At 40.4% G+C, this 17,737-nt stretch overlaps 1 protein-coding gene across 1 annotated transcript; it reads left to right on the top strand.

Annotated features, from left to right (window-relative positions):
- The first annotated feature begins 16 nt into the window (after positions 1–16).
- On the top strand, positions 17–16,434 carry UBR7 (ubiquitin protein ligase E3 component n-recognin 7). Its single transcript, XM_019745405.2, has 11 exons — positions 17–244; positions 2,187–2,320; positions 2,787–2,847; positions 3,758–3,853; positions 6,170–6,223; positions 6,442–6,547; positions 7,780–7,988; positions 8,144–8,293; positions 8,827–8,989; positions 10,473–10,534; positions 14,212–16,434. Exons 1-11 carry the CDS (start codon positions 95–97, stop codon positions 14,302–14,304), a joined length of 1,278 nt encoding a protein of 425 aa, XP_019600964.1. The 5' UTR covers positions 17–94; the 3' UTR covers positions 14,305–16,434.
- The last annotated feature ends 1,303 nt before the right edge of the window (positions 16,435–17,737 follow it).

Raw genomic sequence — 17,737 nt, 5'->3', positions numbered from 1 at the left:
TGGCTCTCAGGATCTGCCTCCTCCGGCCACGCCTCTCGCGGCCGCTTTTCCCGCCTCCGCCGGAGAGGAGCTGGGGTCCGGGTGACAGTTGACGATGGCCGGAGCTGAAGGGCCCGCTGGACGGCAGTCCGAGCTGGAGCCCGTGGTATCGCTGGTCGACGTACTCGAGGAGGACGAGGAGCTGGAGAATGAGGCGTGCGCCGTACTGGGCGGCAGCGACTCGGAGAAGTGCTCCTACTCGCAGGTGGGTGCGCGGCGGGGGCCTCGCCGCCCCTGGGCTCCCGCGGAACCTGCTCTTCCCGACCGGACTGGGACTTATTCCCGCCTGCCGCGGCCGGCTTCGCAGTGGTGGTCTGAGGCCGCGGTTCGCCGCAGGCTTCCCCATCCCAGGCCCAGCTGCCCCATCACCCCCAGCGCCGTGGCCCCTCTGCAGCTTGGGTCCAACAGGGCCCCCTCCTCCTCGATCTTCGTTTGGCCGCTCAGGATTCTCCAGGCTTTGGCCTTGGAGCAGCTGCTTTCCTTCCTCCCCCGTCTCCTCTCCGTGTGCCCCGGCTGCTTTTCACGGAACCGTCCCCGTGACCTCTCAAATCCAGACATCTTTGTCTTTACTTTTCCCATCCTAAGAGTATTTATTGGGAACCGAATGTGAGGGTCAAAACAGAGTTAAAGGAAAAAGCCCTTAATTTGAAAATCTCCCCGTGTGGGCTGGACTCCTGGACAGCTAGTTCCTCTGCAATTTAGTTTGACCAGCGGTAGCTGGTATTTTTAGCGAAAAGCAGCAGGTATCGTGTCGTTACGCAGTCTGCTCCCCATGGGAACTAGAGCAGCACTAGCACTGGCGAAGGAAGGGAGGAGAGAAAGGTCCACATGAAGAGGAAATTTGGCTTTTGGAAGACGTCATGAAGAAGGATTTGAGAGGGTGTGATATAGTGTTGGGTGACTCATCCTATATTTCGAGGTACAAAAGTGGATTGAGGTGGGTAGAAGAAAACTAAGAGATGGAAATTGGTAGGATGAAGAAGATTGTTTTCCAGAGCGGTGGAGTGGAAAACTGGGGAATGAGGAGAGAGTCTTGGGGTCTTTATGTGGTGTGGACTGAGATCATAATACCAGTTGTCATCGTTGACCAGTTTACACTGCAAAGTGGTTAGATTTTTTTTAATACACCTGGTATCCAGAGATAGTCCCAGATGTTGGCTGGTATTTTAAAACCTTTGGTCACCTCTAGAACAACTTTTTCTCTGCTTTCCTTTTTTTTTTTTTTTTTTTTAAAATCTGTACATAAACTATTTTTGGAGTGTAGTCAGCTTTATAAAATGATTTTCTTAAATTTTAATTTTATACCGTAGTGGATTATGTGACAAATTGCCTAGATTATATGTAGGGTTGAAAACAAACCAGAGGGACCTGCCACCCAGATAAAGAAATAGAACATCACTGGCATCCCCGGAACTTCCCATTGACTCCCCGAAACTCCCTCCTTTCTAGAGGAAGGTAACCATTATCAAGATTTCTAAAAGTTTTCCCCGTTTTTCTTTCAGCTTTTTATTTTGAAACATTTTAAATCTACCAACAAATTGAAAGACTATTATGAACACTTGTGTACCTCTTCCATATACTCATTTTTTAAACACTTTAGCACATTTATCTTTTTCCTCTTTTTTATAATTTACTTTTGTCCTTTGTTCTTTGCTGAACCATTTGAAAATAAGTTCCAGATATCATGATAATACAACTCTAAATACTTCAACATGCATCTCTTAAAAATTGAATTGATTAATGCATTGATTTTCTCTTTTGTGGAATCACAAGCATTTTCCAGAATTAAAGTGTGATATTACTTAACATAAACCTAACACATTCTCCTACATTTTCATGCGTCAAAATGATTAAGCAAACAAACTTATTCACAGCTGACTGAAAAAGATTAAATTACCTAGCACTAAGAAAAAAATTGTTTGAAAACAAGCACTAGTATAGTACCCATACGATGACATGAAACATGCAACAGTGCTTTGGTACTCTTGTGTAAGCTTTTTTTATTAGTTTTAGTGGTTTTTATAAGATCTTGACCACAGATAATATGATTTCAATTATTTCTCAGATCACAGTATGGTTATTAGGTAACTACGCCACACTTCATTAATTTATTTTCTATCTTTTTCTATTTTGGGGCTGTCTTTTAGGGCTCAGTAAAGAGACAAGCACTATATGCTTGTAGTACCTGCACCCCAGAGGGAGAAGAACCAGCAGGAATTTGCCTAGCTTGCAGTTATGAATGTCATGGAAGTCATAAACTATTTGAGCTGTACACAAAAAGGTAAAGACAGTCAGGGATTGGTGCTGAATATTTTTTAAATGTTTAGATTCTTTCCCAGCTGCACTTTATTTCTTAATCTTGTTTTTCCATTCAAAGTAGCTGTGTACTGGTAAAATTTATTATAATTGGTTTACGTAATTCGAGACAGTTTTTCCCAGGGGGCTTTTAAAATATAATTATGGTACAAACTCAAATCTTTCTCTGCCATTAACTTATGTGTGCCTGTGGATGTGATACAGATATTTATCTCTATGCATGTTAATTTCCAGAATTATTAAATCTTTTATTGTTATGTGCTTGAAGAAATTCTGAATTGATACATGAGCAGCATGTATCCAACTTTTTGGATTGTACTACCTTTTACATCCTAGAAATGAGTTGAGAGGGAAGAGGCTATGATATGAACTTAAAGAAGTCATTAGATTTAAAAGAAAAATTAAAATTGGCTCTTCCTCTTTTGTTTCAGAAATTTTCGTTGTGATTGTGGAAATAGCAAGTTTAAAAATTTGGAATGCAAATTATTTCCTGTAAGTAAGCACTGTAACTAAATGCATCAAAAGTAGCTGAGATCGATATTTGACAAAGTGGATACAAACCAAATATTTTCCAAAAGAGAAGTTTTTATGCTTATTCTTTGCAAAGGGGCAAATTAATATTAGACTTCATTTTTTACCATGTTAGAAAACAAACATATTCAGAGCCTACAGTATACATTGAAATAAATATGAAAGGTTTTGGGGAAATGTTCTTTGAAGTAATTTAGGTTGCCTTATGTTGGTTGTGCTCATGCTCTAAGGTTTTTAAAAGAGCAATGGTATGATTAAAAACTGAATAAATAAAACTGGGTAATAATGAATGTAGGCCAGATGCACACAGGAGTTTTTCACTGCTTTTTGACTAACAAAAACTGCTTTACAATATCTTTAGTGAAATAACAGGAATGGAAGAGAAAGTCAGGGATTTTATATTGTTCAATCATAATTGCTAAAACTGTCTTGCTTTTCTCTCCTTTGCAAGTTATTTTTAGACAGTTTTCTTGACTGCTTTTTATTTTATTAATACCTCTTAGTAATCTGGAGGCTTTGGCTATTACAGCTGGGCATTAAGAAGTACTTTGAAATTCTAGGCCAATGTCAGTTAACATAGTTTATAATTAATACTTATGATTAACTTATCACTATTTTATTAAATAGGTGTATTCATTTCCCCCCAATTTCTACAAAGAAGGTACAAAAAATAATTTATCTTTTTTCCCCTTGTATCTTGGGAAAAATATCCCTTTAATGGGAGTGAATTCTTTTTCTTTGTACTTTGAAAGTTAAAGACCAGCTTCTGGGGGAAAGATACAGAATGCAGAAATTTACTGAATATAGGAATTTCTGATGCATGAAATTATAAACTTAGATCATATTATGTATTGAAATTAATACCTTTCAGGACAAAGCAAAGATAAATTCTGGCAATAAATACAATGACAACTTTTTTGGATTGTACTGCATTTGCAAGAGACCTTATCCTGATCCTGAAGATGAGGTAAGAGAATTGGTGGTTAACACCTGGGACTGTGTCATCTCTAACTCTTCAGCAGCGTCTTGTCATATTTGGGCCTCTATAGCTATTCAGGGGGGATTTGGGGTTTGTAAAATGTTTCTATATTTATCCCTCCTGATGAATCTAGGCTGGATCTATAACTGGTACAGAGCTCAACTATTCTCATTCTTGCATCATAAGAATGAAATACTGGGCAGGATTTTCCCAAGACTAGGACCTTACTCCTTCCTCTCCCTCTGCCTGACTGCTCCACTCCCCCAAACATTATTCAAAAAATGGTATTTAACTTTTTGCCTCCCTGGAAGAAAAGAAATGGGATGTACAAATTGGATCCTGTTAAAAATTTCAATTAGAAGTATACAGAAAATTTAAAAAGAGTTCTTCCTCCCTCCTGTTCCTTCTTCCTCCCAGATATAACCAGTGTTAGCATTTTTGGTGTATCTATATTTTAGACCTTTTTCTGTGCACATATAAATGAGTGATTGTATGTTTTAGTTTGTAGTTTCCTTTTCTTGTAACAGAAGTGAAAATTCTAAACATTCACTTCTGCAACTTGCTTTTCTCTCTTATCAGTATATCATACATATCTTCCATGTTAAACAATACAAATCTACCTCATTCTAATCGCAGCAGAGTATTCCATAATTTGACATGCCATAAGTTAGCACCTAAATGTTCTTCTATAGCAGAATGGCATCGTCTATTTTTTTCAATATTATAAAGAAAGCTGCAGTGAACATCTTTATACCGTAGTATAACTGAGTAAACTGCAAGGAGTTACGTAGAATGGAAACCTAGAGTTAGAATTGATGGGTCACAGGATATTTGTATTTAAAATTGTGATCATGTCTGCAAAAGGGTTCAGCCTTTAACAGTATATGATACTGGTTTCCCCCCAACATTCTGGTCATCCCTATATATTTCCAGTCTTGCAAAATTTTGCCATTCTGATAGACGAAGAACAGTATCTTTTAAAATTTTTCCTTTCCTTGATCATGGGTAAGGTTATGCATCTTTTCATGAACTTATTGGACATTTTTAATAGCCATCTCTTTGAATTGTCCTTTCACATCTGTGGCTCATTAAGATTTTATTGGGGAAGGGGAACAGGACTTTATTGGGGAACAGTGTGTACTTCCAGGACTTTTTTCCAAGTCAAGTTGTTGTCCTTTCAATCTTAGTTGTGGAGGGTGCTGTTCAGCTTCAAGTTGTTGTCCTTTCCGTCCTAGTTGTGGAGGGCGCAGCTCAGCTCCAGGTCCAGTTGCCGTTGCTAGTTACAGGGGGCGCAGCCCACCATCCCTTGCGGGAGTCGAGGAATCGAACTGGCAACCTTTGTGGTTGAGAGCCCGCGCTCCAACCAACTGAGCCATCCGGGAGGCAGCTCAGCTCAAGGTGCCATGTTCAATCTTAGTTGCAGGGGGCGGCCCACGTTTTAATTGGGTTGGGTTTTGCTTATGCATTTACTAATCTGAAGGAGTCTTTGTATTTAGAGAAATTAGCCTCCTGCTGTCTTCCTTGCTTTCTTGTTGTCTTGGAACTGTAATTATTGAACCAAATTATTTAGAGGAGAAAATTGAAGATATCTTTGAGTTAACAGATAAAACCTTAAAACTGAGTATTTTAAGGTATGGGGTAAATTGTTATTAACACTGTTGAATCAAAAGACAGAAAATGAGGAAATTGATCAAGGCAGAAGAAAGAATAAAACTGCCACACACACGTGCGTACACCCATTTTAAGGAAAGGACAGAATAACATTGGAATGTTAATTAGTAGACAATGAAAGCTGGGAATAAAAGGAAAATCATTCTAAAAATAGTCTATGCCCTTTGTTATAATTTTCCTAGGCCAGAATTTAATTATTTATTCAAATTAGGGAAGTTGTTGCTGTTCATATTATCAAGAGATTGCAGCATTTACTTTCAGTTACTTGGCAGCGTGGTGTGATAAAAGTCCCAGTTGTCACATTCTATATTGATCAATTCATAATACCTTCTTGGGCCTGGGTTTATGTATAAAATGAGGATATATTACTTATTTATAAAGTTCTGTGAGAATCAGATATTAAATAACTGATGACAGAGCTTTGGCAGTTGCTTGCAAGTGCTTATCTCTGTAGCACCAGTTCATATAGAACGAACTTCTCTTTGGCCCCTTGATCTGCTTTTTCCTTTTCCCCTTGGGTAGCCCCGTGGATAGCACTCTCACAGATTGGGTAGACAATCACTTAATATCTAATTCTACTGTGTGCCAGAATTCTGTGTAATCATTGACATACAAACTGCTTTTCCATGTTAGATTCCAGATGAGATGATCCAGTGTGTAGTCTGTGAAGACTGGTTCCATGGAAGGGTAAGGAAAGCCTTTACCTTTTAAAGCCATTGTCTTCACAAAAGGAGACAAGATCTTTGCTTTTTAAGTTGTGTTATATTTTACATTATAGTTACTCTTCTAAAAATATACTATAAAGATATGATCAGTGTATTATTGCAATATTTGTTTATAAAATAACAAGCATTTTGGACAAGCTGGAGATCACAAGAAAAATGCTCAGTTTTCTGTACTCACAGCATCTTGGTGCCATTCCCCCCGAGAGTGGGGATTTCCAGGAGATGGTGTGCCAGGCCTGTATGAAACGCTGCTCTTTCCTATGGGCTTACGCTGCACAACTGGCAGGTAGGTGTCTCTGTGGAGCTGGTGTCTCACAAACTTGTGCTTGTGAAATTTTTGTGTTCAAGTCCAGAATTTTTAGCAACTATTTTTAATTGGACTCTGAGGTATAGAAAAAACTGTAGGATACGTTCTTTCTCCACAAAGTACTTAGAGATTGAATAGGAGACTACCAAGAACAAATTTGTACTTATAAATGGCATGATGCAGAGTATGGATGAGACTGTAATTAGGAAACGTGAAGGAGGCAGTTTTTGAATGGACTTGGAAAGATAAATAGAACCCAAATACGTTGTTTTTTAAAATGTAAGACATGCTATCTGTTGGGGAGGAGTGGTGGGTGGTACAGTATGTTATCTAGTGTTTTTATTATACACTAAGAAATTGACCCCAAACAACTATTCAGCAATGAATGGTCTTGAGGCATTAAATATTTCATTTTTTTGGTAATACTATATGGGTTTATGAATTTTTTTAAGTGGCAGTTACTCATACTATTCTGCTCTAGCCTCATAATTTCTTCTCTTTCTCACCTTTAGGGAACACTTCACCGTACGTACCAACCACAAGCAGCATAGCCACACCTAAGATCTCATCCTAAACTTTTGTTTTAGCTCAGAGTTCTTAAACTTGGTGCTGTCTTTCTGTTCATACTCTTCCTAGTTCTTTCTCTCTCTTTCCACTGGACCTGTATGTATTTCTCATTCATTGGGTTTTCTTAATTGGATTCCCCCCCGCCCTTCATGTCCTTCCCTGTCAATAGATGGCTTCATCTCCTATTAAACTGAAATGCCATCATGCCATGAGCTCCTTATTTCTCTTCTCGCCTGCCTCTACCCATCCGTTTTGATTTCTTCCTCTCATAAAGTTAAGCTGGTTGTTTTTTCAAAACGACCCTGCTACCTGTGTTTGCAGTTCAGTTCTTCCTTCTACCTCTTCTTGAGGTATCCCATCTCTCTCTAACATCTGGGGTATTTTTCTTTCTCCTTTACATATAAAGTGCTGAAGTAGTCATTGATATTTTTAAATAAACTGTTTAATTATTTGAACTTGTTGGATTAGGCAGACATAACCTTAAAAAGTACTGATTATTTTCTTTCTCATTATTCCAGAGATTAAGGTTGACTCTCTCCTTTTCCAGATTCTGAAATATTTTTTAATCAGGCAAAGTGATTTCATTGTCTAATATGTCTGTGGATATGTGTGTACATGGGTTTTTTTTTCCATTGAATCCACAGTAACCAAAGTACCTGCCGAGGATGATGGCTTGGCACTGAATGTCGATGGAACAGGTGATCAGGAAGTGATCAAATCTGAAAATGGAGATCATCAAGATGGTGCCCTCACAGAGGACAGTCCAGAGCCTGGAAAGGACGCTGACAAGGAAGTGAAAGCAGAGCACACTAATGAACCATGTGCCAGCTCTAGTTCTGAATCTGATCTCCAGGTAACATATGAAGTAGGAGCCATAAAAGAAAGAAAACTTAAGCAGAATTAATTCTGTTAGCTCTATAGCATTGTATCCTTTGCGTAAAGAAATCCTTTTTCAAAATCTAAACTATGATAGTTTAAAAAACACTTCAAAACTTAATTTTATTTCAGACAGCGTTTACAAATCAAAGTCTCAACACAGGATCACAGTCTGACTGCAAACTTCGGGAGTTTAAAGCTAAGCATTTTATAAAGAAAGACACTGCCACCTATTGGCCCCTGAACTGGCGTAGCAAGTTATGTACCTGCAAAGACTGTATGGTAAGTACCTGATCAGTGTTAGTATGTTTTGTAAACTTATGCCTAAAATAAGAACATCTGAAAAACATATTGATGAAATTGATGTTAGGAGTGTAGAGAACTTAAAAAAATTTTATATTAAGCAAATTTATGAAATAGTATTTGTAGTCTGCATGCTTATGGAAGAAATGAAGAATTTATGCATTACTTTTTATTTACTTATCTTCATTTTAGTGGGAAAAAGCAATTCTTAGCTTTTTTATATCATAGAATTGCTTGGAAACACAAATTGCTTGCGAGTTATAGTAAGTCAGTGGTTTTTAAGTAAAGCGCTCTTAGGCCATACAACAACTGTTAGGAAGTTGGGAGATTTCTAAGAGAGGGTTGGGCAAAAAGAATAAATCACTCAAGCAACTCAGTGCTAAAAGGCTTAGGTTTTTCTGGCAGTTAGTCTAAAAAACATTAAGAACACTTTCTTCGAGTGATTCTCATGACGTTGACTTTCTGAGAATGACACACAGTTCTAATGGGGAAACTGGTTTTATTTTTTCAAGAAAATGTATGGCGACCTAGATATCCTGTTCCTGACAGATGAGTATGACACGGTCCTGGCTTATGAAAACAAGGGCAAGGTGGACCAGGCAGCCGGCAAGACAGATCCTTTAATGGACACTCTGAACAGCATGAACAGAGTCCAGCAAGTGGAACTTATTTGTGGCAAGTACTTTTGGGTGGGAAAATCCATGAAGTTCATAAAGTTACCTTCACAATTGAAAAAAAAAATGTATGTGTATAGGGAGGATGACTAATACCTGTTGTTTTAATTTAATATGAAGAAAGCTTAAATTTGGAATTTATAATAGACCTCAGCTACACTTGCTTAGTTGTAATGTTGCTGGATTTTTAGTTGCTATTCCCACTGAGTCAGGGTTACGTGCCAGAGTAATTACATGCTCGAGAAACCACAATATGTGCTATTTTGATTCAGCGTAGATGTGTGAGTGAAGAATATTAGAGCATCAATTTCGTTTTTCATCCAGTGAAAAATAATTTTCATTGAGCGTTATATGTCCTCTTTTTGAGCAAAGCATTTCACCTTTTTGAGGAGAAAATATTCCCAAACCCTGAATTGCAGGCTTAGACATGTTTTTCCTCCAGCAGGCCCAACTTGTTTCAGTGTTTCCATCCCAACCAGTTTCTATGGGGATACCACCACCGTTGCACCCCTTTTATGGCATCAATCATTTCTATCTTTTATTTGTAACTACTGGATAATTTCCTTTTGCCTTTATTAGACGAAAAGCTTTCTGAGGATGGAGGCTGCATCTAAATCGTTGTTGTAGCCCTCAACGTGCCTCATACACAATACACTCTGTTGAGTGAGTGTATGACTTAAAACTTAGTGTTTGACAAGTCTGAGGTTATTTCAAATATTAGAATTCCAGAGAGATAGGAAACCCTTTTTAAAAATTCGTAGCTTGTCTTTTTGGGAGTGAGGATATCTCTGGCTTTTTTTTTTTTTTTAAAGATTTTTTTTTTATTGGGGAAGGGGTACAGGACTTTATTGGGGAACAGTGTGTACTTCCAGGACTTTTTTCCATGTCAAGTTGTTGTCCTTTCAATCTTAGTTGTGGAGGGTGCCGTTCAGCTTCAAGTTGTTGTCCTTTCAGTCTTAATTTTGGAGGGCGCAGCTCAGCTCCAGGTCCAGTTGCTGTTTTCTAGTTGCAGTGGTCATAGCCCACCATCCCTTGCGGGAGTCGAACCGGCAACCTTGTGGTTGAGAGGACACGCTCCAACCAACTGAGCCGTCCGGGAGGCAGCTCAGCTCAAGGTGCCGTGTAGGGGGCAGAGCCCACCATCCCTTGCGGAAGTCGAGGAATTGAACCGGCAACCTTGTGGTTGAGAGCCCACTAGCCCATGTGGGAATCGAACCGGCAGCCTTCGGAGTTAGGAGCATGGAGCTCTAACCACCTGAGCCACTGGGCCGGCCCTCTCTGGCTTTTGAGGTTTTCTTTTTTAACGAAAAAGTGTTCCAGATATCAAAATGAAGGAATTTTGGAGAAGTTGGGAACAAATTTCTATGCAGTTTCACTTAAAGAAAAATGTAAACTAGTAATATACTCAAATGTCTGTGGTAAAAGCAATTTTTTTTTTCTAAAAGCAAATGGCGTAAGTCCTTTTTGTTGATTTTTTGATTTAGAATATAATGACTTGAAGACTGAACTTAAAGACTATCTCAAGAGATTTGCTGATGAAGGCACGGTATGTTGAGTTAAAGAATTTTAATCATAGTCCTGTATGTTTTAAATAAACTGTTTGTTTTCTTTGATGGGAGAAATGACTGTGCATCTTAAACTGGATCCTTGAAAGTTTAGTGCAGGCAGAGCTAAGGGAAGTCAGTAAGCGGTGGTGAAACACCAACGGACTAGCCTCATTGGAGTCCTTCCCAAGCCTGGGCCAGAGGGACGAAGCAGTCAGTCACACAGGATCTGGAGGGAGTACGTGTCGCTTAGGAGAAGCCATTGGATTGCCATACCATTCTACCGAGCCTGACCTTCAAGCAGGGATCCTTGGAGGAGGAAGGAAAACTGACCAGGCAGGAAAAAATTAAAGCCAGGCCCCATTTTGGGGATTCTGCATTCTATAGTTTAGGATAAAAGAACTTTATAATTGGGGGCTAAAGCAGTTCTCTTGCTAGCAAGAAAATCTATATACCTTAAAGGGGAGACACTGACTCTACAGTTTATAATGTTTTAAAATAGTCTTCCAGATGAATTTACAAATACTTCGTAACCCTTTACTATTCATACTTCTGTGATGAATTTCTTTCTAAAATAGTTTTCTATCAGGGATGTAAAGTGCAACATAAGGAATATAGTTGATAATACTGAAATAACTATGGATAGTGCCAGGTGGGTACTAATAGGGAGATCACTTTGTAAATTATATAAATGTCTAACCACTATGCTGTACACCTGAAACTAGTATAAACTTATATGAATGTCAACTGTAATTGAGGAATAAAAAAATATTCATGATAAATACTAAACATATTACAATATAGAAGAATGTTCATGATAGAACACTAATTGAAAAAAAATAAAATTCTATCTTGCGAAGGCAGACATAAAATTTAACTTTTCTTTTCATGGTCTAAGTTTGTCCTTGTGGACAGTAAATGTTTTGCTCTGCTGTAGCCAGACATACAAATCTAACTAGACAGGGGTCTGCCGGATACCCAGGAAGTGCTTGTGAGACTAGCTTTCTTGGGAGAAGTCTCTGCCAGCCTACTTCAGGCCATTTGCTCCTTTCTCATAAATGTGAGAAGAACTTGCAGCGGCCTGGATTTCTGGACAGGGTCACAGTGCTGCCCTTCTACAAAATGAATTGTGACGTCAGAAGTGAAGAGCCTTCTCTTAAATGGCTTTCTCATCTTTTAGGGAATGGTTTTCACTGTCAGTGTGAACGTCTTCCTGTTTCCCAGCATTATCATACTAGAGTTATTCTTATTTCTATTGCAGAGGCTATTCTCTGGTTAATGTAGACTCACATTTGAGAGTTTTATTCAAAGCCTTCACATTTTTCTGCAACAAACCGTTTCCCCGAAAATAAGACCTAGCCAGCAATCAGCTCTAATGCGTCTTTTGGAGCATAAATTAATGTAAGACCGGTATTATATTATATTAGATAAGAACCAGTCTTATAGGAAAATGAGACCGGGTCTTATATTAATGTTTGCTCCAAAAGGCGCATTACAGCTGATTGTCCGGCTGGGTCTTATTTTCGGGGAAACACGGTAGCATCTTTGTTATCACTAGAGTCACTTTTTATGAATCTTCATGAGAGAATTTTGTAATCTGACGTGATGATTTAAAAGGACAGAAAATATGATTTTTACATTATTTGTTCCATGACATTACTAACTAGATCTTTACCACACACACACACACACCTTAAGTTGCCATAAGACTTAATCTGCTGTGCTTGTATTTGTCCACAGAAGATAATGCTAGCAAGTTCTAGACATTCTTAGATGATGGACCGCCTCTATTTAATGTTTGTGTCCGACTATTAAAAAACACTTAGAAACTAAATTTTCAGAGATAAACCGATCAGATGATTTATTATTGAGCCCAAGTATTTATTATTCTCTAACATTTCTACTCTGCATGTTGGCTGTGACCATTTGAGGACATCTAGAAACTAAAAATTACATGCTGCAATTTGTGTGCTTTTAGGTCTCTTCCCACAGTATCCTTGCAGGAGAAATGTTTGTCTTTTATTGCTTTTCAGTGTTTCATGTTTGTGACCCAAGGTCAGGAAAGATCCTTCATATTGGAACTTCCAGGCATCTTTTAAGTGTAAACTTCCAAGCCACTTAGCCCAGTACATCAGCGCTTTGAGCTGCAGCTGTCTTGGAGTACGTTAGCCATCTAGATCTTAAATCTGTTAGGGGTTCTAGTTCCTCACTGGTTGACCAGCATTTTTCCTCTTGGTGCTTATGAAACTGATGTATCAGCTACTGGTCTGTGGTAGAGTACTGAGAAAATATTCTTTTATTTAGAGGATTAATAAGTATCTTACCCCAAGAAAGTTCTTCAAGTAAGCACTGCCGTTTGTATATGTTAGCAGCACTTAACCATGGGGAGTGAGAGAGGAAGGTTTTCATTTTATACACCAGTAATTTTCCTCTTTCTTCTCTTTATCTCTTTCTCACATACATTCACTACTTCCTTTTTCTCTTTCCCTCCTTCTCCCTGTCCTGCCTTCATTTCTTCATAACAATAAGCACGTGTTACCTTTATAATTAAATTGTAAATTAACAAACCTGTCTCTTGTGATGGCCATTAGCTTTAGATCAGATCAACTGGCAAGACTCAGTCTTGGGCTGAACAGGGACTCCTTCTAGGCGGTCCCAGTTTACTTTTAGCCATATGCTCCCCTTGTCTTATTTTCTTATTTTTAATATTTTATTTTGCTTATATCGTAAACACCTTTGTATGATGCTCCAATCCTTTTCCCAAAAATTAGATCAATTTTTCATTTTTATTGCATAAAATGGATATCCATTTACTAAGAGTAGTACAGTGGTACGTCGGTTTTCGAATGTAATCCGTTCCGGAAGACCATTCGAGTTCTGAAATGGTTGAAAACCAAGCACGGTTTCCCCATAGAAAGTAATGCAAAATGGATTAATCCATTCCAAACCTTTAAAATCAACCCCTAAAACTGCAAATTTAGCATGAATTTTACTATCTAATGATACCATAGATCCATAAAATTTACGGTGTTCGTGAACACCTCAGCGGAGACATTCGAAAACCAAGGTACCACTGTATTTCTATATGGTTTTTGCCAATTTTCTGTTTATATAAAAATATCTTTAAATTTGGACTCTCCAAAGAGGGGAATGTTTTTTGGTTTCTTTTTTTCAGTAAAGAAGAAAGCCCAAATCTCAAAACACTGTATTTTGTGGGTGCTTATGCAGAGCTGAGGACATTCCCAAGTCAGCTGTGGTGAAGAAAGAGAGCAGGGGTCTAGGAGACCCTTAGAGTTCTCTGTTTTTATGCTGCTCTGTCACTTTTCTTTTCGCTTCTATTTATTGAGAACTTATTATGTGCCAGGCAGTGTTCTACAGGCATTTTATTTCATCTCTTCAAAAGCATAAAAAGTGCTGCTTTTATCTCATTTTGCATGAGGAAACCAAGGGAGCTGGTGGACTCTACTACGCTTGGCACCATATGCTTTTCTGCCTAGCAGTGTGACCCTGAACAGGCCAGTGTCTGAGCCTGGATGAGCTCTCTGTAACAGGGAGCTAGTATAATTAATTACACATTAAAACAATTCTCATCAGCAGTATTGTTTGACTTGTGTTAACTACAGGTTACCGCTATTCTGTAATGTAGTCCCCTTTCCTAATCTTTGCTTTTCATCATTAGGTTGTTAAGAGAGAGGACATCCAGCAGTTCTTTGAAGAATTTCAGTCAAGAAAGAGAAGAAGAGTGGATGGGATGCAGTATTATTGCAGCTAGAGTGGAGGACGGCGCCTTCTCACCCAGGCCAATGAAAATGCCACCTCCTGTTCCAGGAATAAAGGAGGCATATTTCACATTTGGTCCTCTTCCCATCCTCTCTGTGGAGAGGCCCCTCTTCCGGCCTCCAGCTTCCTTTACTCTCCTTAACTACAGCAGCCACAATATTTGTGCTGATTTCACAACCAGCATTCTTCTTTCTGACTCAGTTAAAAGCAACTCATTCCACAGAATACAGCCCTGATCCCACCCCTAGTCTATCCAGGGTTATCTGCTTATACGTTTTAAGAAGTTTGGTTTGGTTTTGAGAAAGTAGTTTCTTTTCTAATGATTTGCTCTTTAAGTTCCGAAGGTGTCTGCTCTGCCACAGAGCTGTTGTCTTCCAGGACCTGCTTTGGGGGCGTCACGGAAGCTCTCTTCCTGTCAGCTTGACCCGCTATAGGTCCCCTCAGCCCTGGGACCATGGTGCCTTGGGTCAAAGCTTCCTCAAGCCTGGTCACCTTCTCCCAAATCCCTGCTTTCTGAGGTTCGGTCGTGGCATACAAGGGATCTCGGAACTCGTTTTCCTTTGGGCCGAACCTCTGGAGTCGCCGGGACCGATGTTTGAGGAAGCGAACCTTTGTTAGGAATTTTACTAACCAATCTAAAGTGAAAATTTCACTCACAATTCTGCTGGCACTAGAATATTAGTATTGCAGAACTGTGGTGCTCACAGGGCTTCCTGGAGAGAATGTGCCAGTCTACTTAGTCCCTCTTCTGCTGCCTAGAAAACAGACCGGATACTTCCCTGTGAGATCTCAGTGGTTTACAGAGTCCTCTGGGTGTCTTTGTATTATCAGGGATATTCATAAGCATATATTAAAAACGGACCTATTTTGATATTGTTCTGTTAGGAAAATGTTACTAGAACCCCAATAAATTATTTTTCCCCCCTTAAATTGTTCTGGAGAAAAAAGATACTGACTTGGCTTACTCATAGTGAGCAGGGCAGTGAGTGTCCTGTCGGGGAGAGGCAGACTTGTGTGAAGAGATTCCAAACAAGGCCCGAGGCTGCGCCAGTGAGCTTTATGTATATAAGCGGTAATGCCCATAGCTGGTTCCCTAATGACTGACAGCTTTTGAAGAACTCCATGGAATGTTGTATAAAACCCTGTATTTGAGGGGAAGTCCTTTCAGTTGGTTAGAACTCTCTTTCAAGTTCCTCAGTCTACGTGGAAAACACCTTTTGATAAACAGAGCCCTCAGTTGCTATCTCCCTCTGGAGGAATGAGGTCTGTCCTGACAATGGATGACATACTGAGGTATGTGACTACAAGCATTTGAGGCGTTGGGGCCACAAGTGTATACTAATGTTCCTTTGTGTGTTGAGCAGTCACTTACACGGGTGCCCACTGATTGCTGGGTGAGATGAACTCAGTCTACAGGAAGTCCAGGCCTCAAAGAAATGGTCCCACGTTTTCTGCATCACGCCTCCCAATGCAGACAGACCCTCATGAAGAGTGAGTGATGTGTGGAGCTGGAAGGTCTCATGGCCACAGGAGATGCTTATGTGCCCTGAGCTGGCCTTGTAGAAAAAGGGTAAACAGGCTAGATGGGAAAGCTTGGCATCTCTGAGATTTTGAGACTTTCCAGTTCCCGGCTTGGGAACTCTTCCAAGTCGGGATTTTTACCCCAGCTCTGCAAGGCTGTACTAGTAGTGTACTGCTGTGGTCTGCAAGTTCATCTTCTCAAATGTTTGAATACCAGAAAGTTCCTTCCTTGTGACAGGTCAGGCCACGTGTCAGGGGATGCATTACAGCACAATAGTACACGTCACCCAGTACTGAAGGGCTTGTTGTATGAAAGGCACTATTCCTTCTTTTCCATTAACCAGAAAACCTCCTTTTTTACCTGTTGTTCACAACTGGGTTTATTACTGACTGTATTGGGCCATCTCTTCTTGTAGAGACTGACTTTGGCTAACATATGGCAGTTCATATTAATGCATGTTTTATGCAAAAGAATATATTAGTTGCTTTTAAGGAATTCTGGCATTGTATGTGCATTTTTGTAGACTTGTTACTGGACTTATAATTACATACTAAATTCCAATCAGGTTTCTGTAAAATTAAATAAAAGCGATTCAGAATAGTGGCTTTTCGGATTATTTAGTCTATTTAAAATGCACACAGCCCCCCTTTGCAGGTTATAAGTGAATGAGGGTGAGTACACTCCGGCAGCTGTCCCTGCCCTGGGGGACTGGTTCATTTCTCCTGCTGTTACAGATGTGGCCCGATCGGAGGTCATGCCAGCAGAGCTCCCTCACTCCCCTGGCTTTACAACACCTGGGGGGGGAGGGTCCATATCTTTGTTGGGACCTAGATGAACAATAGAAGAAAGAAATGGACTTGGGTTGTGAGCAGTCAGTTTGTTCAGGCACTGCTGTGTGCAGGAGAGGGCTGGGCGCTCACAGTCTAAGGAACAGGTGAGGTCCCCCTGCATGCTAGCCATTATTTCAAAAGTACATGTGAAAACAAACCCAAAAGCCAAGGCAGAGCCCCATCTTTGGCCTCTCAGCAGCTCTTGCTTCCTTGGAAATCATTCAGTTTGTTAAGCTTAGGTGAGTGAAGTGCTTGCTGCAGCCCTGGAGCTGCTCGTATACCTCAAAACTCACAATGATGTCACCAATGCCAAGAGAACTGCAGTTCTCCCGGCACCCCGAAAGGACCCTGTGGAGCAGAAGAAACAGAGCAATCCAAGTGATCGCGGATCTTGGCAGTGGCCTGGTTCAGCTCCCTGTGAAGATGGGTGTGTTCCAGGGAACGTGGGAAGTTCACGACACCAACCCAGCAGAGCTCCCAGGAGCCAGTGAGGCTGCCTCTGGTCTAGATGCAAGCCTTGGTCTGAGGGGCGCCACATTTGGCACCTGTCTCCCTGAACCGCTGGGCATTAGCTAGATTTGTGTTCCACATGTAAACCAGACTCCCTCAGTGTGAAGGGACCTGAGACGTCACCCAGCCTCACCTCCTCTCAGGGCAGAAGTCCCTCCCTCACAGGGGAGCTGTGCTGATGTTGGCCATTTGGCTTCCATGCCCCTTGCTCGTGGTGACTCAATTTTTAGTTAGCTCTCTGCCCCTCCACTTCCCTGCCATGTGATTTGAGGGCTCTGGCCACACACCTCTCCCAGCTGTGGGCATAAATCTTGTGGGCAGGGGAGCCAGGCCTAGGAGGAAGCCAACAGGGGCAAAGAGGAGGGAAAGAAAGCAGGTCTTTGGTGACTCGGGCATGGAGCCACGGGAGTAAGCCTCGCCTGAACCTTGTGCAGCCAGCACTTTCCTGAAACGTCTATGATTCTCTAGCTTCTGCTTCCGAATACTTCTAGTGACAGAGTGCTCACCCCCTCACATGGCACTCACCCCCAAGTCTTTCAGTATTGGTGTCCTTTTCTCTGGAA

This window comes from Rhinolophus sinicus, linkage group LG03, assembly GCF_036562045.2.
Source record: "Rhinolophus sinicus isolate RSC01 linkage group LG03, ASM3656204v1, whole genome shotgun sequence".
Taxonomy (NCBI): Eukaryota; Metazoa; Chordata; class Mammalia; order Chiroptera; family Rhinolophidae; genus Rhinolophus; species Rhinolophus sinicus.
The sequence above is the reverse complement of the archived record's forward strand: the minus strand, read 5'-3'. Positions and strand labels throughout refer to the sequence as shown.